The 22,877-nt window shown below is 46.5% G+C and overlaps 1 protein-coding gene across 1 annotated transcript; it reads left to right on the forward strand.

The window, feature by feature from the left end:
* Positions 1–944: 944 nt before the first annotated feature.
* PSMD3 (proteasome 26S subunit, non-ATPase 3) lies at positions 945–21,225 on the forward strand. The gene is made up of 12 exons (XM_015423522.1): positions 945–963; positions 1,989–2,179; positions 3,091–3,228; positions 4,579–4,715; positions 4,819–5,009; positions 10,368–10,471; positions 10,615–10,729; positions 13,252–13,371; positions 13,965–14,068; positions 15,376–15,531; positions 17,238–17,288; positions 20,777–21,225. Exons 1-12 carry the CDS (start codon positions 945–947, stop codon positions 20,852–20,854), a joined length of 1,404 nt encoding a protein of 467 aa, XP_015279008.1. The 3' UTR covers positions 20,855–21,225.
* Positions 21,226–22,877: the final 1,652 nt, after the last annotated feature.

The following is a 22,877-nucleotide window of genomic DNA, read 5'->3' on the forward strand; positions in this document are numbered from 1 at the left end:
TTCCATTCTTTTCCATTGACCACTTTATTGCCAAGATGGATTGGTACTCAAGAGTTCATTCATAAACCTGCATTGAAATAGTGGGAGATAATCCACATCACCCACCATGCAGGTAAAGCTGGCTAAAGGGTGTAGAGAAGTAACTAACTGTCATCAAGTGTCCTTGAACATGGAACCCAGAATAAAGTAAGTGAGCTGTAATGGGAGCAGTCCTAACCGGGTCCCCTCAGATGTAAGTCCCGTTTTCTTCAGTGCCATCTTGAGATGGGAACTGTAGTCTCTACTGCATTCTTTGTCTTGTTACTTCTACAGAATGCATCTCCCTTTTTATAACTGCAGATAAGTACCGTATTTTTTGGACCATAAGACGCACTTTTTCTTCCAAAAAAAGTGGGAGGAAAGGTGAGTGTGTCTTATGGACCGAAGGTTCAGAATATTTTTTTCCCTGTTTTCCTCCTTTAAAAACTAGGTGCGTCTTAAGGTCAGGTGCGTCTTATGGTCCGAAAAATACGGTATTTTGATAAAATCCCAGAGTCGAGCCACCTTTTTCTGTTCTATTAGATCAGGGGTGTCAAACATGCAGCCTGGGGACCAGGTCAGGCCCCCAGAGGGCTTCTGTCAGGCCCACAGTGGAACTGGCTGTCTTCTGCTTCTTCATCATCGTGGGATTGCAGCTTACAGATACACACCTGAACAGCACACTCAAGATTGCAACAGCACACACATTTTGATGCAGTAATTCAGAGCAAGAGATGTCAGTTATGAGACACTGTTAAATAAACAAAATATTGCAAGAGTGCTAATGTTTTAAGCATTAAATGAGTTTGACACCCCTGTATTAGATTTACCTGTAGCTTTATCAGACAGCTGCCAGAGCATGTGGTGGAGCTTGGTAACAGTCAAATGGTTCTTTGCCCAGCTTTTTATTTTTATTTTCTACTCAAATGTGTGCATTTCATCATGGTGAGTGTTCTGTTGCCAAGTGAAACTGCCTTCTTTCCCATCATGCCTCCTTGGCCCAATCCCCACCTGCTTCTACTGTGCAGTTATGTCTATGCTTTTCTGTACTGTAGCAGTACTCTACCTTGGTATTTACTCAGTGTGGGTTTGGGTTGGGAAAAATTAGAAATCCAGAGATGCACATCAAAAGAATTGCAGGCCCCACTCAGAAATTACCAGAATGCAAACTTCTTCACCTAGTGTCTAAACCTACCTGTCTTCTGAGGGTTGCAAACACCTAATGACATGACATGAGGACCTTTTGCCTGAAATTTAGCAAGGAGGATCCCTTCGGCAAAGAGATATCACTGAAAATGTCATCCCATTGAAAGCAATAGGAAAGAAATATAATAATAAATGAAATAGACATAATTAAAGGAATTGGTATTTTTTAAAGAAAAATTATACCTTTTCTAACTGGGTAATGATATACTTGGCATATTCCTTTGCTTTTCCCTGTAGTTTGTATTATGTGATCTTCATTGTTGCTTGTGTAAAATTTAGTTGTGTTGGCGGAAAGGCTTTAGTCTCCCTACCATGGAGAATCTTTCAAGGAGCCGCTGTTCTGAGTGTCTTGCATTTTGCCATGGGGTGCTATTGGCTAGACATTGGAGTAAGCACTATAAACAGTGCTGACCTCAGTGACAGAAAACCTAAGTAGAAGTGTCATAAGAGAATATTTGAACAGGTCTGCACATGTTACTCATATAAATACATCCTGCCTTCACAAGCTGTTGGTACCCCTATGAGTACAGCTAACTTTCATCATTGTCCAGTGGACATGCGAGAGCCATGTTTCAGAGTTCAGAGGTGGCCTGGGATACCTGCAAGGATTCTTTGGGTTTTTGAAATTTCAGTTTAATTTTTTCCTGATGTTTGGGGTTGACCTGCCAACAAAATGTTCAGTCTCCACCCACCCGCTTTGGCTTGTCCAGTCTGTCGCTCTGTTGAGCTCTGACGCTGTTGCCTTTCCTCCTCGGCCATTGCAGATATCAAGGAGCACGTGAAGCAGCTGGAAAAAGCCGTCTCTGGGAAGGAGCCTCGTTATGTCCTGCGTGCCCTGAGAGCGTTGCCCTCCACCTCCCGCCGTCTGAATCCCAATGTGCTCCAGAAAGCCATCAATGGCTTTTTCACCTCCAATAGCACTGTGCGAGACTTCCTCATCAACTTCCTAGAGGAGGCAAGTCCAAAAACAATTCAGTGAGGCAACACTACGTAGCAGTTAGAGCAGGGGTGTCAAACATGTGGCTCGGGGGCCGGATTAAGCCCCCCAGAGGGCTTCTATCAGGCCCGCAGTGGAACTGGCTGTCTTCTGTTGCTTCTTCCAGTTCTGCTGCTACTGCGTCGTCATAGGTTTGCAGCTTACAGATACACACCAGAACAGCATATTCAAGATTGCAACAGCACAGACATTTTGATGCAATAATTCAGAGCAAGAGGTGTCAGTTATGAGACATTGTTAAATAAACAAAATATTGCAAGAGTGCTAATGTTTTAAGCATGTTTTTATTTTAAGTAAAAAAAACCCACCCTTTGTGTTTGTGTCTCCGCTACCTGGCGTTACATTTTATGACACACATGGCCCGGGCCAACAAGGTCTCATTTATGTCAGATCTGGCCCTCATAACAAATGAGTTCGACACCCCTGAGTCAGAGTGTTGGACTAGGACGGGGTGGAGGGGGAATGGGATCATTTATGAAGCCACTGAGGATCCCCTCTCTCCTCTCTCTAACCCACCTCACTGGGTTGTTGTGAGGACAAAGTGGAGGTTGGGAGAAACATTTGCATCTCTGAACTCGGAGGAAGAAGAGGATACAAAATGTGATAGGTTGGCAGAAGCTGTGTACTCACACCCTAGACTGGATAGGTGAATCAGAAAATTCCTGTGTTTCCACCTACAAATGGCCCTTCAGGGTCCAGTTAAAGAGGGAGGCAGCACTCAATTATCATCTAGGATTAAATTTGCTATCACTAGCTGTAGTCCCTAAGGGTCTGGGGCTCAGCTTCTTGAAAAGTCCTCGGGGGTGTGTGTGGGTGGAATTACAGCCTCCCATTGTCCTAATGTGCTTCTCTTTCCCACCCGTTTGTAGCCTATGGACACAGAAGCTGATCTGCAGTTCCGGCCCCGCACAGGCAAGGCGGCTGCCACTCCTCTCCTTCCAGAAGTCGAGGCGTATCTCCAGCTGCTCCTGGTCATCTACCTGATGAATAGCAAGCGCTACCAAGAGGTACCCTGGTGCTACCCATCCTGTGTCTCGGCCTCTGTTGAATGCAGGAAACTGCCTGAAGTTGGCATAGGGAAAATGGACAGTGAAACAGAACAGCAACATGAGCCAGATTTGACCGTGGGGACTAATGCTCCCTCTAAGCTGTGGAGTCTTGTGAGCAAAAATTCTACTTTGCGAGCTGCTGGCATTAAAGTTGTGAGCGAGCGATTTGGCTTCTGCATATATTCGCTTGCTCTGGAGCCATCCTTCCTGAGCTAAGACAAAAATGTGTGAGCTGGAGGCTAAAAAATTGTGAGCTAGCTCACACTGACTCAGTTTAGAGGGAACACTGGTGGGGACTTAGATTGTCAAAAGCCCATAACCCCCCCCCCAAAAAAAAATCATGTTGGTCTCTGAGGTGCTACTGGACTCGAATCTAGGTGTTCCACTGCAGACCAACATGGCTACCCTCAGAAGCTTGCTGAGCAAAGTGACTGATATACTTTGCTGGCACAGAGATTGAATGATTGATTCAAATGTCAGGGATGTTCTAGGCTGATCCTGCATTGAGCAGGGAGTTGGACTAGGTAGCCTGTATGGCCCCTTCCAAATCTGTAATTCTGGGATTCTATGATATATCATATATATTATCATAGACCTTTATTGGCATAGCATGATATTACAGAACGGTAAAAATAAGATAAAACTGAAGGTTTTATACCACAGTAGTAGTGGGGGGGAAAGGTCAGAAATAGTCAATTCAGAATAACATATCCCAGAGTAAAACAGTACATTAAAACTAACTCTTGCCTTTAGCTTCCATACAAGTGAGAGGAACTCGACTACAGATGCAGGGGATTTATCAGAAAGCAAGAATTTAAACTCATTATCAACAGTCTTTGCATCAGGCAAGAGAGGGCGAATCAAGTGGTGACGTAGGGAAGAATATTGGGGCCAACGAAGAAGGATATGTTGCATAGAATCAGGTTTGTTAGAGAAGCAGGTGCAAGCTCTATCCTCAAAACAGCCAAAGGAAATAAATTAACCCTAGCCAACATAAAGACTCTACAATAAAGAGGGATTGTCAAATTGGAATGATACTGAGTCACTGAATCTTGTAAAGAGGAAAGGCCAAGAAAATGGGGGGAGCACACTCCCAAGCATGCGTGCGCACACACACACACAATCTCATTTCTGACCCACTAGGCTTTTTTTCCTGGCCTCGATCTGGAGAACAGTGGCAGCCTAGGTAGAAAGTCCATGTATTGAGACAGAGGCTAAACCGCTGTAAACCAGTATGGTCTGCAAGCCCTGCATATCAGCATTCAAAACCAAAGTTCTCTTCTTAAAGTGTGTCTCCCCTTTTCCCAGGCCCAGAAGGTATCGGATGACCTTATGCAGAAGACAAGTCCCCAAAACCGCCGAGCCCTTGACCTAGTGGTGGCCAAGTGTTACTATTACCACTCGCGCATTTACGAGTTTTTGAACAAGCTGGATGTGGTCCGGAGGTAAGTCCAACAGGATCCAAATGTGCTGCGCCCTCTTTACTATATTCTTCCAAATTTCCGACTGACTCAGCCACTTTCCTGTTCTTTCCCCCTCCCCCAAAAGCTTCCTTCATGCTCGCTTAAGGACAGCAACCCTCCGCCATGACGCAGATGGCCAGGCCACCCTCTTGAATCTGCTGCTGAGGAATTACCTTCACTATGACCTCTATGACCAGGCAGAAAAGCTGGTCTCCAAATCAGTGTTTCCTGAACAGGCGAACAACAATGAGTGGGCCAGGTACCTCTACTACACAGGTGAGAAGCAGCAGTTGTAGAAGCCAGATCAATCAATAGAGAGATAGAGAGAGAGATATGACCTGCAGTTGGTAATCTGACATGGTTTGGGACTTAAACCAGTTTGGTGTAGTGGTTAAGTGCGCAGACTCTAATCTGGGAGAACCGGGTGTGATTCCCCACTCCTCCACTTGCACCTGCTGATGTGACCTTGGGTCAGTCACAAGCTCTGGCACAGCTGTTCCTGAAAGAGCAGTTTGTGTGAGAGTTCTCAGCTCCACCCACCTCACAGGGTGTCTGTTGTGGGGAGGGGAAGGGAGAGGAGTTTGTAAACCACTCTGAGACTCTAAGTGAAGGGCGGGGTATAAATCCAATCTCTTCTTTTCTTCTTCTAAACATGAGACTGAAAGCTTGTGCCCTGTTGTATTTTCTGCTTTTTGTCAACTGTTTTTGTCCCAAGAAAACACCACATGATCCGAATCTGTATGAAAATTAGCCCTATACTTGCTAGGTATTGATGGATTGAGTTATCCGCTTCCTTACAAATAAAACCTTAGCACGTAATTTAGCCACTTTGATGGAGGTCTCGTTTGAACGGTCTACAAGTAGGAGGGATATGTAAAATGTGCCCAATTTGGCTTGGAATTTAGATAGAACAGGTGTGGGGAGCGTATACAGTGTAGTAACACCATTGTATTTATTTGATTTATACCCCGCCTTCCCTGCCTAGGCAGGCTCAGGGCGGCTAACGAGGCCATATTGGCTTCATAAATAATAAAACAATAAAACAGTTTAAACAAATTCAGATAGTTTAAAATACACTAATAAATACAGCATACATAAGATGGCAAAGGAAAAACAGCAACTGGCATTTTGTTCTATAGTAAGAGGGCTTAGATGTCAGACAGGCAGCCAAAGTAAAAAGATGGATTTCATGACTCGATGGTAGGCCTACCGAATGCTTGGTAGAAGAGCTCCGTCTTGCAGGCCCTGCGGAATTTTAATAAGTTCTGCAGGGCCCTGATGTCTTCTGGGAGCTCGTTCCACCAAAACAGAGCAGCCACAGAAAAGGCCTTAACCCTAGTTGAAGCCAGCCTGGCATCTGTCATGCTGGGGAGAACAAGGTTTTGCAAACCTGACCACAGTACTCTCTGGGGAACATATGGGGAAAGGCAGTCCCTCAGGTATGCAGGCCCCCGGCCATATAGGGCTTTATACGTAAGAACCCGCACCTTGAGACGAACCCAGTATGCTATAGACAGCCAGTGCAGTGCTTTCAGCACAGGTTGAATGTGCTCTCTAAGAGGGAGACCCAATAACAGCCTGGCTGCCGTGTTCTACACTAGCTGTAGCTTCCGGATTTGGGACAAGGGCAGCCCCATTCCTGACCATTTCAGCTGTACCAGATTGGCAGGGGCAGAGGTGCTGGGAGTTGTGGGATGCTTAGGTATCTCCCTTCCAGAAATGCAGAGGGCAAAAGCCAGGCCGAAGTGAAGGCTCCGTGGTATTTGGGAAATTCAGTGGTGTGCAGATAGTTTGATGGCGCAATATTTTGGGTGTAGTTCCCCACCGTTGGATGGAGGCGTTCCCAGGCTATATCAATTTGGAGGGATGTATAGCCCAAATTCAGTTTTATTATTTCTTTGGCTCTCAAGGGCCCAAGTTGGCAGATTGCCGAGGGATCTGAATCGTTTATTAAATTAGCCCCCTCTCTTTTCCTGCTTCTGCTGGCCATGAGCAAGGATCGATTTCTTACCCATAGCGAAGAAACCCCTCTCTCTTAACCTTGCAACTTCTTGTTACAGCCACTCCCAACTTCCATGATCTCCCAAGCATTGCCCTTAAGGGCAGGAAACTTTTGTGTTTTGTCTTGAGAAGTGCCAGACTCCACACTTGCCTTTTGTTTACAGCTGTGCTGGTTCCAAAAATAAAAGCCAATAACACCAACCATGAAATACCTTTATTAAAATCAGCCCAGTGGCACATAACAGTGTGCAAGCTTTCAGGTTTCCCAGAACTCTTCAAAAACTATGCACAGCCCTGCCGAGCAATCCTTGGTCGGGGTTAGTGGGATCAGATTCCTGGTCACAGAAAAATAGATATGAAATATTTGCTTCTTGGTGGTGGTGGTGGGGGGGAGTACACTGAACATAAGAACATAAGAGACGCCAATGTTGGATCACGGCAAGGCCCACCCACTGTCACACGGTGGCCAAAAATACCAGGTGCCATCAGGAGGTTCACCAGTGAGGCCAGGACACTAGAATCCCTCCCACTGTTGACCCCCCACCCAAGCACCAAGAAGACAGAGCATCCCTTGCCCCAGAGCCCCTATCTGCCTGGTGCTAATAGCCACTGATGGACCTCTGCTCCATATGCTTATCTAATTCCCTTTTGAAGCCGTCCATGCTTGTAGCTGCCACCACTTCCTGTGGCAGTGAATTCCATGTGTTAATCACTCTTTGGGTGAAGAAGGACTTCCTTTTATCCGTTCTAACCCGACCGCTCAGCAATTTCATGGAGTGCCCACGAGTTCTTGTATTGTGAGAAAGGGAGAAAAGTACCTCTTTCTCTACCTGCTCTTTCCCATGCATAATCTTATAAACCTCAATCATGTCACCCCTCAGTCGTCATTTCTCCAAGCTAAAGAGCCCTAAGCGCCTTAACCGTTCCTCATAGGGAAAGTGTTCCAACCCTTTTATCATTCGAGTTGCCCTTTTCTGCACTTTTTCCAAAGCTATAATATCCTTTTTAAGGTGTGGTGACCAGAACTGCACACAGTATTCCAAATGAGGTCGCACCATTGATTTATATAGCGGCATTATGATATTGGCTGATCTGTTTACAATACCCTTCCTAATAATCCCCAGCATAGCATTGGCCTTCTTTATTGCAGTCACACACTGTCTCGACATTTTCAGTGAGTTATCCACTACAACTCCAAGATCTCTCTCTTGATCAGTCTCTGCCAGTTCAGACCCCATCAACGTGTATTTATAGTTAGGATTTTTGGCTCCAATGTGCATCACCTTGCACTTGGCCACATTGAACCCCATTTGCCATGTTGACGCCCACTCGCCCAACTTTGACAGATCCCTTTGGAGTGCCTCACAATCCTCACTGGTTTTCACCACCCTGAACAACTTTGTATCATCCGCAAATTTAGCCACTTCACTGCTTACTCCCATCTCCAAATCATTAATGAACAAGTTAAAAAGCAGTGGACCAAGTACTGATCCCTGCGGTACCCCACTGCTTACCACCCTCCACTGAGAAAATTGCCCACCTACACTCACTCTCTGTTTTCTATGAACTAGCCAGTTTTTGATCCATAAAAGGACTTGTCCTTCTATCCCATGATTTTTGAGCTTACTTAGGAGCCTTTGATGAGGAACTTTATCAAAAGCTTTCTGGAAGTCAAGGTAAACAACATCTATTGGATCCCCCTTGTCCACATGTTTGTTCACCCCCTCAAAGAACACGAACAGGTTAGTGAGACAAGATCTTCCCTTACAGAACCCATGCTGAGTCTGCCTCAATACGTTTTGTTCATCTATGTGCCTGTTAATTCTTTCCTTAATAATGGTTTCCACCAATTTACCCGGTATCGACGTCAGACTGACTGGCCTGTAATTTCCCGGATCTCCTCTGGAACCCTTTTTAAAGATGGGAGTGACATTAGCTACCTTCCAGTCCTCAGGAATGGAGGCAGATTTTAAGGAAAGATTACATATTTTTGTAAGGAGATCCACAAGTTCACATTTGAGTTCTTTCAGAACTCTCGGATGTATGCCATCTGGGCCTGGTGATTTATCAGTTTTTAAGTTGTCTATCAGTTTTAGGACCTCCTCTCTCATCACTGCCCACTCCTTTCTCTGTGCTGACACCCCTCCTGAAATCAGTGGTTCTGGAGTGGGCAAGCACTTCTCATCTTCCACAGTGAAGGACCTCCTCTCTCGTCACTGCCCACTCCTTTCTCTGTGCTGATGGCAGGAGAAGTTGCTTGTAGGCACATTCAGTTTATTTTTAAATGTGTGTGCTGCTTTTTCTTCATAATGACGCATTCCAAGCAAGTGATGATAAAACAACAGGACAAAACAAATGCTTAAAAATCATATTTAAGTCTATATGAATCAGGCTTAAAGGGGTCACAGTGGTTCAGAGGTCTGTAGTTCGACAGTTAGAGACTCAAGTGCCACGTGATGGAGTGAACTCCCATCTCTGGCCCCAGCTCCGGCCAACCTAGCGGTTCAAAAGCAAGAAATTGCAAGTAGATAAATAGGTACCCCTTCGGTGGGAAGGTAACAGCATTCCGTGCACCTCAGCGTCTAGTCATGCCGGCCACATGACCACAGAAATGTCTTCGCACAGCGCTGGGTCTTCAGCTTGGAAACGGAGATGAGCACCGCAACCCTAGAGTCGGATTCAACTGGCTTTCGAGCCAGGGAGACCTTTACCTTTACTAAATTCAGCTTTACTGGTTAAAATGCAAACATCATTGCTGTGGATTAATTTCTTTGTGAACCCATCCATAACAAAGAGAAATTGTTCTGACCTCACATTCAGGGGTGGTGGGCGTGGTTGTACTGCTAGACTCTAGAAATCACTTTTTCTTTTCTAAAAGCCCACAGAGAAAATCTGGGTCAGCTTTCCAGAGGGATACAATTTTTTTAAATTCTGAGCACTGGCCCTAAGAGCTTTGCTTGTGCTTTGTTGTAGGATATTAACCTCTTGTCATTCTTGTATCAATAATAATTGCAGGGGCAATTTAGCAGGACCACCAGGGCATAGGTCCTACTGTAAGAGGGAGAAAGTAAAGAAGTAACAGACATTGCCTCTTGATAGTGTGATGATCTGTTGCTGTGCTGTTTAATTTTCCTGGGGTAGCACAAGCCCTTGAGCCAGTCCTACCTTTGACCATCTGCACATGGGTTGGGCTCCGTTGGGTTATAGCTTATTATCCAGTGATCCCATGAACTGCTTTTTAGGGTTCTCCCAGGCAGGAGGGATGCAGGTGTGTCTCTGATCCAATCTAATTTATTGCAGTAAGAGCCAGTAAAACGGTACAATTCTGATATAAGAAGGATTAAAACAGTAATAATATGGGAATAGACAGGTGTGTCTCTGTAGATGCTGCACACCTGACATCCACAGGCCATACGGGGATCAGAAACAGGAGAGCCCAAGCAGCACAGAACCCAAGGGCGACTGCAGCACACAGTCCTGGTTCGGTTAGCTGCCCTTTCTTTGAGGTCTCTTCCGTTCCGGTCTCTGGCAGAGGACTAAATTGGCAGTGGTTCATAGCAGAAGCTGTCCATTAGTCGCAGTCCTAGCCTGTTTCAACCACGCCAACCCTTCTGAGCTTCTTATCCCTTCCAGGCCGCATCAAGGCCATCCAGTTGGAATATTCCGAAGCCCGTAGGACCATGACAAATGCCCTTCGGAAAGCGCCACAGCACACCGCGGTCGGCTTCAAGCAGACGGTGAGTGAACGAGCGGGAGAGCCTCCTCCAGGGGGTGGTGTTGGTCAGGGATGAGGGTGCAGCTGCCTTTTGCACAGAACTCTTTGGTCGACAGTGATGTGACAAATGGGTGGGGTTCTCTCCGCGCCCTTTTGTTACCCCAGGTCCATAAGCTGCTGATCGTGGTGGAGCTGCTGCTGGGTGAGATTCCGGACAGACTGCAGTTTCGCCAGCCGTCTCTGAAGAGGTCACTCATGCCCTACTTCCTCTTAACACAGGGTAAGCGACGCCACTCGGGGTCCTGCTTCACAGCTTCCGTAAGATAGTGGCCAATGGGACAGCAGAGCTAGCAGTCCGAAGCCAAAATACAATATATCAAAATGAACTTTAGTAATAACTGTTTCAGAATCTTCTCCTACAGAAGCTTCGGTTTGAAACATCACTCATGGATTTTCATACTCTTCTAGCAACTAATAGTCTGTTTGAAAAGATATAAATATATGCATGTATATGTAGTATGCCATCACCTGAATAGCCCCAGGCTAACCTGCTCTCATCAGATCTTGAAAGCTAAGCAGGGTCATCCCTGGCTAGGATTTGGAAGGGTGACCACCAGGGAATAGCAGGCTCATGACGCAGAAGGAGTCAGTGGCAAACCACCTCTGAACTTTTCTTGCCTTGAAAACCCCTTGGGGTCGCCATAAGTTAAGTGACTTGACGGGGGGAAAAATATGCCCTGATCTCGATAGCCCAGGCTAGCCCAATCTTGTCAGATCTCGGAAGCTAAGCAGAGTTGGCCGTGGTTCATATTTGGATGGGAAACAACCAAGGAACACCAAGGTCGCTACACAGAGGCAGGCAATGGCAAATGACCTCTGAACGTCCCTTGCCTTGAAAACCGTAGGGGTCATCATGAGTTGGCTGCTACTTGAGGAGACTTTCCACTAGAGGTGTGCATTCTACATAAACTGAGTTGAATAAATACCCGAATAATACCTTATCAGTTTGGTGTAGTGGTTGAGTGCACAGACTCTAATCTGGGAGAACCGGGTTTGATTCCCCACTCCTCCACTTGCACCTGGCTGCATGACCTTGGGCAAGCCGTAGTTCTGATAAGAGCTGTTCTTGAAAAAGAGCAGTTTCTGTCAAGAGCTCTCTCAGCCCCACCTACCTCACAGGGTGTCTGTTGTGGGGAGGGGAAGGGAAAGGAGTTTGTAAGCCACTCTGATACACCTTTGGGTAGTGAATGGCAGGGTATAATTCCAATCTCTTCTTTTCTAAGCAGAATCAGATATGAGAATCTGATTCAGCTACTGATATAGTGATCCAGAATAAAAGCTGAAATTATTAAGCTTTTATTTGGGTCTAATGAGTAATACCGAATAGCGGCTGTTAGGCTAAAATGGCTGCCAACCATTTAAATCTAACAGCTGAAAGGTGGACCCGTTGGGCTGTCAGGTTTAAATGGCTGGTGGCCATTTCTTGGGCCAGTTTTACTCCCCCCACTTCCAAGCGGGTGGCAGTGAAACAGACTGCTGAAAGGGTTTGCAGCCATTTTAGCCTAACAGTGGACAGGTGTACCCGCCCCCTGTTGGGCTGAAATGGCTCCAAACCATTTCAGCTGTCCCTTTCTCTTCCCCTCCCCACTTGGAAGCGGGGGGGGGCAGTGAAACAGATGGGTTAAATGGCAGCCAGCCATTTAAACCTAACAGGTGACAGACAGACCCGTTGGGCTGTCAGGTTTAAATGGCTGGCAGCTATTTCGTGGGCTGGTTTTGCTCCCCGCCACCAGTGGAAAGGAGGGAAGGAAGATCTCAGATCTCCCCTCCCCCTTCCTTTCTACTGGCCTTGGGAAGAGTTCTCCCTGCAGGATTGGCTCCTGGGAGGGCTCTGTTGGGCAGTCTGGGCCGTGAAATGACTGCCAGCCATTTAAACCTGACAGCCCAATGAGTCCCAAATGCTGATCCTGTGGGGAGAACACTCCCCAAGGTCAGCAGAATGGAAGGGGGGTGAGATCTGAGATGGGGCTGCCCATCAGAGCCCCAGCCGAGGCTGCAGGGAGCTCGCACGGGGCTTGGCATGCAAAAGCCATTTAAAGGGAACTTTCCCTTTAAATGGCTTTTGCAAGCTGCGTGGTGTGCGAGTGAACTCTAAGCAGTGTTTTACCCACCCACTATACCCCCAAAGGGCATAATGGAGTTGAATAAATTCAGCTGCTGCACCCAGCAAGCTGTCGCATCCAGGACTTGCTTGAAGAGTAGACTTCCACCACAAAATGTGATCTGTGAACACTGCAAAGAAACCGCAGTTCACTTTGCAGAGCATTGTGATTATGTCCACGAGAGCCTTCAAATTATTTTGTTTCCCATGGGAAAGAGCCATTCAGGAAAGCAAAACCACCCACCTGTGTACTGTGAAAATGCAGCAGGTCAGCTCCAGATGAGTGTTGATACCAGCATCACTGCATGCTTTTAGAGAAAGCCAGGTGCGCTGCTAATGACAGAGACTGTCCTCTGTTACTGTGAATTCATGTTGTGAAATTGCAGATCTAATGTGCTGGTCCAAAGCGTTTGTTTAAAAGACTTTTATCCTGCCTCTCGACACATAGCACTCCCAAGGCAGTCCAGAACAACATAAAAACCATCAGTGAAAGCATAATTAACTCCATAGAATTAAATTGCATGAACAGTAACTCAGAGCGACATTGGAGTGCAAGAGAATTCCCAGGCTACAGGTTTACCGTTTCCAGATACTTTTTCTATCCCTGTCCATCCTCACACACCCCTTTTTGGTTTTGACAGCTGTTCGGACAGGAAACCTGGCCAAGTTCAATCAAGTCCTGGATCAGTTTAGTGACAAATTCCAGGCCGACGGGACCTACACCCTTATCATCCGGCTGAGGCACAATGTGATTAAGACAGGTGAGAAACCGGAAACTGTCTCCAGGCATCCTTGGTCTGTTTCAGCAATGAGGACTGGGACTGGCCCCCCATTTTGAAGTCCCAGCTCAGCCGGGCAATCTGTTTTCTGAGATACTGTCAGCTAGGCCTCTGTCCTAAGCTGCCTTGGAGAGGGGGAGGAGGTCTGGCTCTGGAGTGGAATCTTAAATTTTGGTGCCTAGCTGCAGCTTTCTCCTGGGAACATGGACGCGTTAGATTCGGCGGGCTTTTACTTGATCCTTGATTGGCTATAGGGGGACCCTCCTTGAATCCTGTATAACTACCTGCTATGCACGCTTTTAGTCAGCTCTAACATGGAATGTATGCACCGAAAACCTGCCTTTACTGTACTCAATAAACTTAACTTCTCTGAATGAAAGTGGTTGGGAACTGATTGCTGCAGGAGTCTGACAGAAACTCGCTCTTTCCCCTTTCTTTTCTTTTTCTGGGGCTTTTGAGGGTATGGGTGTGAAGCTTTCCCTTGAGCAGAGAGGAAAAGTTTGTACATATCTGGTGGATGTCCCTGAGTTCATCCACCTCCTTTCGTGCTCTGAACTCTCGCGTCTCTCGTGCAGGGGTTCGCATGATCAGCCTGTCGTACTCGCGCATCTCCTTGGCCGACATCGCCCAGAAGTTGCAGCTGGATAGTCCAGAAGATGCTGAGTTTATTGTTGCCAAGGTGAGCTGTCGGGATGGGGGGGAGAAAGGGAGGATCCCCCAGTCCCACGTTGTCATTTTGCAGAGTTGGTAAACCACAGTAATAATCCAGCTCTTCAACAAATGCTCTTTATCTCTTGGGGAGCTTGTCCTTCCTTGCACCTCAAGAGCTGTGGAAGACCAGGATCCGTACCCCTAATCCAGATAAAATGTCCTTAAGAACATAAGAGAAGCCAGTGTTGGATCAGGCCAGTGGCCCATCTAGTCCAACACTCTGTGTCACACTGTGGCCAAAAATACCAGGTGCCATCGGGAGGTCCATCAGTGGGGCCAGGACACTAGAAGCCCTCCCACTCTTGCTCCCCTCCCAAGCACCAAGAATACAGAGCATCACTTGCCCCAGACTGAGAGTTCCTTATCTATACCTTGTGGCTAATAGCCACTGATGGACCTCTGTTCCATATGTTTATGTTTATCCAGTTCCCTCTTGGAGCCATGCTTGTAGCCGCTGCCACCTCCTGTGGCAGTGAATTCCATGTGTTAATCACTCTTTGGGTGAAGAAGTACTTTCCTCTATCTGTTTTAACCTGACCACTCAGCAATTTCATGGAGTGCCCAGGAGTTCTTGTATTGTGAGAAAGGGAGAAAAGTACTTCTTTCTCGACCTGCTCTATCCCATGCATAATCTTGTAAACCTCGATCATGTCACTCTTCAGCCTTCATTTCTCCAAGTTAAAGAGCCCCAAGCGCTTTAGCCTTTCTTCATAGGGAAAGTGTTCCAACCCTTTTAACCCTTCTTTGTGCCCTGGTTTCCTAACCCTGACTCTTGAGCAGGATTTTGTGTGATGATGCTTTAGCCATCTGAGTCACTCCTGGCACTGCAGGCACCCACGCTCTGCTGTCCATCTTTCTCCTCCTGCTCTGTTTGCTGAGAGCCTCCCGTTTCCATCCCCTGACTGCTTCCAGATACTCTGAGTAGCTGGATGAAGACAGCCCCATCCCAGCTTTGGAGACGGCATAAGCACTTGTTGGGGGGGGGGGGTGATTGAGCCAGTGCTTTGCTCCTGAGCCTCTTTCTCCTTCTCTGTCTTGGAATGTTCAGTCTTCATGGTGTGGACTAGTAATATATGAAGCACCATTGAACTTACAGGGAATTCCTCTGCCAAATAACCCCAACCTGCCCTAATACATCTGGAAAGAGCAGGGCATGGGTGATGCCTCTTTGGAAATTAACCTCCCAGTTCCTAGTAAAACCTTAACAGTCTACCTGCACTATGGACCCACAAAACGTACTGTCAGAGGGCAATTATGCTTGTCTCCGGTTCTCAGGCCATCCGGGACGGCGTGATAGAAGCCAGCATCAACCACGAGAAAGGCTACGTCCAGTCCAAAGAGATGACCGATATCTACTCAACACGGGAACCCCAGCTGGCCTTCCACCAGCGTATCTCCTTCTGCCTCGACATTCACAACATGTCTGTCAAGGTAACATACATCAGTCATCTCCCGTGGGGATTCTGCAAGTACCCCTAGGCACATATTGTGTTCACAGTGGCAAAAGAAAGGGGGTGCTTCATTCCTGCATTGAACGTATGTAGTGGCTTCCTGCACTGGAGCACTGTTGCCTTTCAGATGTGGTCCACTCTAGAACGCCAATACCAATTTGTGCCACATTGAGAGTGAAGTAGCTGATGACATCCCACAATTAAAGCAGAGCGGGGGAGGGGAGAAATGGATTTCTGTGTGGTTGCCCTGATTAAAATGGTGCACATGCTTACCCATAGGGGACAATGGTGGGCATGCTTGCCCATAGGTTAAAACAGAGGACATGCTTTCCCATAGGGAAGAATGGGGAACATTCTTGGCCACAGGTTAAAATGGTTTCTTTGGCAAGTGCAAGGGGGTAGGCATTTAAATGACGGGCTGGTGCCTGAACTGAGGAAGCCTCCGGAGCTCAGATCTCACAGGCAGTATGACCTCAATGAATGGCTTTAGGGAGCCTGAATTCTCCGCCTCGGTCCCACATTGGCTATGTGGGAAGGATAGCACCCAGCGACCTCCCAAGGTTGCTGTGAAGGTCACTGAGCACTTTTAAGCACTTCATAAAACATTAATATTGTTTGTTAACCCAAAGGCAGGCTGTGTGCATGTAGTGGTTAGAGCTGAGGATCTTGGGAGACACAGGCTCAAATTCCCATGCTGCCGAGAAGATGGCTGGCTGGCTGGCCTGCGCTCACTCTTCCTTTCAGCGCAGCCTGTTTTCCTAGGATTGTTGCAAGCCTAAAAACAGGGAAGGGTGGACATGTGCTGTTCTGAGCTCCTTGAGGGGGAAGGGTTGGGCAGGGTTGCCACTTTCTGGAAAGTCAGGGAAATGAAAATTGGTCAGGGAAAGTCAGGGAAATTGGTTTGAAGTCAGGGAAAGTGTGATTAAAATATATTCAAGCAGTGGATTTTTGACCTGCTGCTGCAAGAGCATGATCTGTTCTTGTGGCAACTGGAATAGAGAAGTTGCAGAATACAAGTAGAACTTAATGATGCCCTTTCCCAACCATTTTAGATAGAACGTTTATATAATTTTTAGTGTACCTTTAAAACAATAACAAAAATGTTATGTCATTTGTTAGCATTCAGAGTTTACTTAAATTGAAATTTGTATCTTGGTGTAATTTTTGGTGCCATTGCAAAACAGATGTTGCTGCAGTTAATGTGGAAAGAAGCTGATAATATTTTTTCAGTTGAGACTTGTGTAGCTGTAGAGTGGAACCTTACATTAATGCAATACTCATTTTTTAACTTGTGGTTATGTTTGAATGGTGGTCAGGGAAATTGACGAATGTTGGTCAGGGAAAGTCAGGGAAATGAAGAATAAAATGTTAGTGGCAACCCTGTTGGGCTAAAAAGGGAGTAGATTGTTGGGTTGGGCTAAAAAGGGGACTAGAGAGGTTCTGACTCTCCCTAGCTCTGGGCGAGGAAGGTGGAAATCTAGGTGACTTGTTCAAGAGAGGGATCCTGGGATATGGAGCTCGTGGATCTGATTCCCGGCATCCTAGCTGAGCTGTACAGCGTGGGATCCAGGAGCTCCTTGTTGGTGTTGTGTACTTGCTGGCTGGGCTTCTTGCTGCAACCTCTGTGAGACTTTTCCTTTTAGTTCATTGTCCTCCTAACCCTTTTTCCCTTCCCTCTGTTTTCAGGCAATGAGGTTCCCTCCAAAGTCTTATAACAAGGACCTGGAGTCTGCCGAGGTGAGTGTCTTCTTTGGCAGCTGCTGGAGAATCTGATGTAGGTTTGGGGGCGTGCATTCCCCAAACCCCATGGCTCTAGACCTTCCATTGCTCAGTAGGTGACCCACAAGTTTGTTAAAGCCTCTTCCTTTTCCCTCCTGGCACCGTCATTCTCTGCCTGCACCTCACTTGACTTACTTCATAGCAGTTTAACAGCCCCTCTTTCTTGGACTGCCAGGCCTTTGGTCCTCTCTCAGGAATAATGTTCCACCCTTCTATCTGTATCTATCTAATACTGTATGCATCTGTGACTTCTAATACTGTATGAAGCTGTGACTTCTAAAAGCTTATAGAATGACAAGTCAATCTTTGGGCTGTCTAAGACTATTTCAAGATGGGTAGCCATGTCTATAGCAGTGTAAAAGAGCAAGAGTCCAGGAGCACCTTAAAGACTAACAAAATCTGTGGCAGGGCAGGAGCTTTCGTGAGTCACTGCTCACTTCTTCAGAGATCTTTTGTTAGTCTTTAAGGTGCTACTGGACTCTTGCTCTTTTCGAAGACTATGGTTGTGCAGGAAACTGCGCAGACAAATGAAGGTGCAGTTCCTGAGAATGAGGAAAGGGGGCACTGCTGGCCAAGCTATTAACTTGACAGTTATAGTACCATGACTGCTCCAGTGAACAAGGGATCGTTAAACCAGAGCTGTAGTTCCATATCTGAGGCCATGTGTGCTCCATAACTTGTCTGTTTTTTTTAATTTTAAAGTTGCATATAGTTGCACATATGCATTTCATATTCTGTGCCAAGAAAACTGGATTCTGTGAGCATTATAAATCATACTAGCTGCAAGTTTGCCTGATTTCTCTTGTTTTACATCATTTATTTTTCCTTTTAGCAGTTATGACAGGGGCAGGCATACTGAATGCCTGTCCTTCCCCATCCCGGGGGTGGGGGTGGGGATAAACTTTTCAGTTGCTTCTATTGTGGCAAGCATGGGCCTCATACTTGCAAGCGTATTTAAGCCTCCATAGGGCTAGGAAGTTGCTGTGTTGAGATGCTCCTGTAGCTGAATTATGGGCCCAGTCCTAAGTTCTGGGCTTTCTTTCCCCTCTTAAAGCTCTCCTATAGGATTGTATTCTATTTTTTAAAAAATGACCAAAACCCTGCTTGTGTCATGGGCAAAAGGCAGCCAAGTTGTGCAAAATAGATTAGCCACTTGGATAAGCAGGGCCTGCATGCTTGCTCTGGAGCTGCATATGACCTTCCTTGCCCTCTCTCAGTCCATCTCCGCTCTGTCATAGGCCGAATCTGCATTTCATTTTTAAAGCAGTCTTGATGCCATCTTTCTTCATTACTGGTGTGATGCTTTTTTTGATCTGCTATTTTTTTCTGCTTGCTGGCCGGGAATGTTGTTGTTCTCCTCCCTCTTCTCTAGCACCGCTGGCACCCATTAGCTTTACACAAGGCAATAAATTACTTAAGGCAACAAGCCAACAAGCTATAAACTTCTCTTTACGTTCAAAGAGAAGGATTTTCTCAGCTTTCAGTTTTGCCCAGCTTTTGGTTTAAACAAGAAAGCAAAAATAGCCAAAGTAGGCAAAAAACTGTAAAGACTGAGTGTTTAGTTTGCAGAATGTATGTATGTATGTAGAAGGGATCTTTCTCTAACTTTTCAGGCAATATAAAAATCACAAAACAAGATAAAATCATTCACTCTTAGCTTGTCAAGCAAGGAAAAAGTGTCTTACATTCCTCTACGTGCTGTCAGAAGGTAAACAGAGCAGATAAGCCTCTGATTGGGGGGGGGGGGCTTAGAGGGCTTTTAAGCACATCCATTTGAGCCGGAGAGAAGCCACAATCATGACGGAGCCGACACCAGAGGGGCATCAAATAATGCAGACAGCAGAAATTATAACAGTGCAGTAGGAGAGTGAAACCTAAAGAGATGTGGACATCTTTTTTGGAGACGGAGCGAGAGTGTAGCCGAAGCAGTGGAAGATACCAATGCAGATTCCACTATAGTCAATTGGGCGCTTTCACTCACGCTAAATAACACACTTTCAATCCACTTTCAGTGCACTTTGCAACTGGATTTTACTATGTGGAATGGCAAAATCCACTTGCAAACAGTTACTGAAGTGGATTTAAACTGCATCATTTAGCGCCCAACTTCTCGTCCCTCATAGAGACTGCTCTCTATTTTGGAAATGAGTGTGTCCCTATCTCTGTGAAAAATTTTCCCTCCTGGTGCTGTTTTAAATTTGTAATTCTTAAATAATATGAATCTATAGAACTCTTGACCAAAACTGACAAAAGCACCATTTCAAACGGGAGGTGGAAGAGAGCAAGCCAAGAGAACAGTAGAACCTTTTTCCTCTTGTGCTGATCTTATACTTGGATAGTTGCTGGGGGGATTTTTAATGTATGAAGGGACATTTGAGGCTGGAATCCTCCTCGGCTTTGCCACATCACTCCCATGTATATTTCAACGAGGTTGAAGCCCATTAACACCCCCCCCCAATTGCGTGACATTGTGGAAGGGCTTGCCCAGAATTGGACATTGCTGTCCAGAGTGGGGCTTTTTGGTACCTGTTCCAAATCCCAGTGAGGCTGTACAGGTCCTGGATATTTCCGCTGATGTCAAAGCTGGAGGGATATCTTTTTGACCCAGTGCAATAAATTAAAAAAGGATAGTTTCTTGGTTGCTTTCCAAGAGACCGCACACATGAGTTCTCATGCATTTCACCCCTCTGTGTTGGAGGCCCCTGATGCAGTGTGGTGATTTTTTTGGGGGGGGGTTTGCTGTTGGTGCTAAACTTGAGGTGACACAAGATAAGGACTTAAGAAGAGACCTGCTGCATCAGACCAGGGGTCCATCTTGTCCAGCATCCTGTCTCACACAGTGGCCAACCGGTTCCTCTGCACTAGCACCTCCCTTTTTTATTAGTATTATCGTTAAGAATTGATGCAGCCATGGAGAACATTCACATCATGGTTAAGTCCCTTCCCCCATGCCAGGGCCTCAGTCCAAATCAGGTTGCCATACAGGTACATCAAGTCTTTAAAAAAAAAAAAAAAAAGCTGAAGGTACCAGTTGTGGATCTACCCATGCCGTGTCTAATTCAGCCTCAAGCAATATTTCTGCTGTTCTCTAGCATAAGAATGGCTGCTCTTTCTCTGGGGCTAAAATGCTAACCAGTAGCTTACAGGGGCCCCTGTTAAAGGCAATCTTTTGCAGAGCAGGAAAATGCATATCTTAATGTCACACACAAATTGTCCCAGAAACGTGTCTGTCACTCAGTTTACAGTCTCCTTCCTTACTGAATTCAGAAAAGGAGAGAAGAACACATCCTTACAAGGCCCTTCATCAACATACTTGCTGGGATATATCTGTAACCCACTAAAGTGTTAGAAGATACCGTGTATCATCTGAGAAAGGGGTAGAGTCCTAGCCCCAATGTCCAGCCTCCCCCCCCCCCATCAGTCACATGGTTGCTTTTGTTCTGCAGGAGCGCCGGGAGCGTGAGCAGCAAGATCTAGAATTTGCCAAGGAAATGGCTGAGGACGACGACGACGGTTTCCCTTGATGCTCTGGCGATGACTGCGTTTATTTTGTTTGTTTCTTGCCCAATACAAACCATTGTCTACTGGCTGAAACCCAGAAATCGCCTTTCTTTCTTATATTCTGCATGTCAGGGGTGGAACCGAGAAACTCATGTCCTCTATGTGCCGCAGTAGAGGGAACAGCAGCCCCTCCCCCAGGAAAGGGGTAGGCCCTCTCCTCTCCACTAAAGGTCGCTTTGTGGCTTTCAGTCCTAGATGACCCCACGAACACCAAAAGGATCCGCTGTCATCCTTACCGGTTTTTAGGTGAACACGGGGATTGGGGGGGCCCAGTCGGTGACACCGTGGACAACCTCTTCAGCTCCAGCTGGCGGAGTTATTTCGGTTGGGAGACTTTTGTCAGACTTTGTTTAGGGCTTTTAAATAAAAGTTTGGGAAAAACAAAGTCTTTGGCCTACAATGTTGTGCAGGAAAGTAGTACTGGATTTAATTGGGCAGGGAGGGGGGGGGTGTTTCCAGAACTGCAGTCCTTGTCTTCATCTTCCAGTCCAGGATTTAATTGGGGGGGGGGAATATCTCCAGAAGCATAGTCCAGGTCCATGTTCCTGCAGATGTGCTTCCATCCTGCTTTTCCCTTCGTCGTCAGCAGGATTAGAACTCAGTCCCCTGCAGGCAAACAAATGCAAAGTGGAAGACAATAAGAACGGTGTCACAGTCCCCGCAAACACCTTTTCATAGAATGGAATCATAGAGTTGGAAGGGGCCTCCAAGGTCATCTAGTCCAACCCCCTGCACAAGGCAGGAAATTCATAAATACCTCCCACACACACACACCCAGTGACCCCTGTTCCACACCCTGAAGGTGACAAAAAACCTCCAGGATCCCCAGCCAAACTGGCCTGGAGAAAAATTGCTGCCTGACCCCCAAAGTGGCGATTCGCATTTCCCTGGGCGTCTAAGAAAGGGCCACAAGAACTAAGCACTGATGCAACCCTTCCTGCCCTCCCTCTCATGGTCTGCCTACATTCACAGAATCAGCATTGCTGTCAGGTGGCCAATCTAGCCTCTGTTTGAGAACCTCCGAAGAAGGAGAGCCCACCACCTCCACAGGAAGCCTGTTCCACTGTCAGGAAGTCCTTCCTAATGTTGGCTTTAATTTTTAAGCAGGAAAAAAGATTCCAATCCATGAACAGTTAGTTGCTTTAAAGAGGATGGGTATCAGTTCAGATCTGAGAGCTCCACGAAAGATTGTGTGACGGAAAGTGGGTATCTATTCACCTTTAAAGGCCTCAGGTTACAGTGATAAAATGGTGTGTCAGTCCTTGCTTAAGGGCTCTGTGAGTCTTGCGGAGACCTTTTAAAATCAAGCTAGATGGTGTTTGCTTAGATCAGAGTCCCCAACATGATACAGGGCCAGGTAAGGTTTTTGCCCAACAAGAAGAAGAGATTGGATTTATACATACCCAGCCCTTCACTTGGAGTCTCAGAGCGGCTTACAATCTCCTTTCCCCTCCCTGCAACAGACGCCCTGTGAAGTAGGTGGGGCTGAGAGAGCTTTTTGAGAACTGCTCTTGAGAGAACAGCTATGAGAGAACTTGTGACTGACCCAAGGTCACACCAGCAGCTGCATGTGGAGGAGTGGGGAACCTGGTTCTCCCAGATTAGAGTCCGCACTCCTAACCGGTACACCAAACATGGTTTCTAACTGGCTATTGGAGATTTGATTGACTGTACAGAGTCTTAAAAACGTTGCTTTGTCAGCAGCTGCCACCACAGCAGAAGAATCTTCACTATGACTGAAGGTAAGCTGTGGCAGCCATCTTGTGACCGGTTCTGCCTCCTCAAGCAGCCATTTTGCAACTGTACCCACCATACTGTGTTCAGATTTCTAAGGTACTCACAGGCTGAGAAATGTTGGGACCTCTGGCTCGGGAGGTTTGTAGGTGGGTGCAAAAGGATTGGCTTCAGGGAATGGGGTCACTTCTTACTCTTTATCTGAGGGTTTCCTACCATTGGAGATGATGGTGCATCGTCTTTTGTAAAGGG

This window comes from Gekko japonicus, unplaced genomic scaffold, assembly GCF_001447785.1.
Source record: "Gekko japonicus isolate JY-2015 unplaced genomic scaffold, Gekko_japonicus_V1.1 scaffold2928, whole genome shotgun sequence".
Taxonomy (NCBI): Eukaryota; Metazoa; Chordata; class Lepidosauria; order Squamata; family Gekkonidae; genus Gekko; species Gekko japonicus.

Bases quoted from the DNA above. Each gene is read 5' to 3' on its own strand.
- PSMD3 (XM_015423522.1), top strand. The intron at 10,730-13,251 runs GTAAGCGACGCC...TGGTTTTGACAG, and splicing joins CTACTTCCTCTTAACACAGG to CTGTTCGGACAGGAAACCTG. The intron at 14,069-15,375 runs GTGAGCTGTCGG...TCCGGTTCTCAG, and splicing joins CTGAGTTTATTGTTGCCAAG to GCCATCCGGGACGGCGTGAT.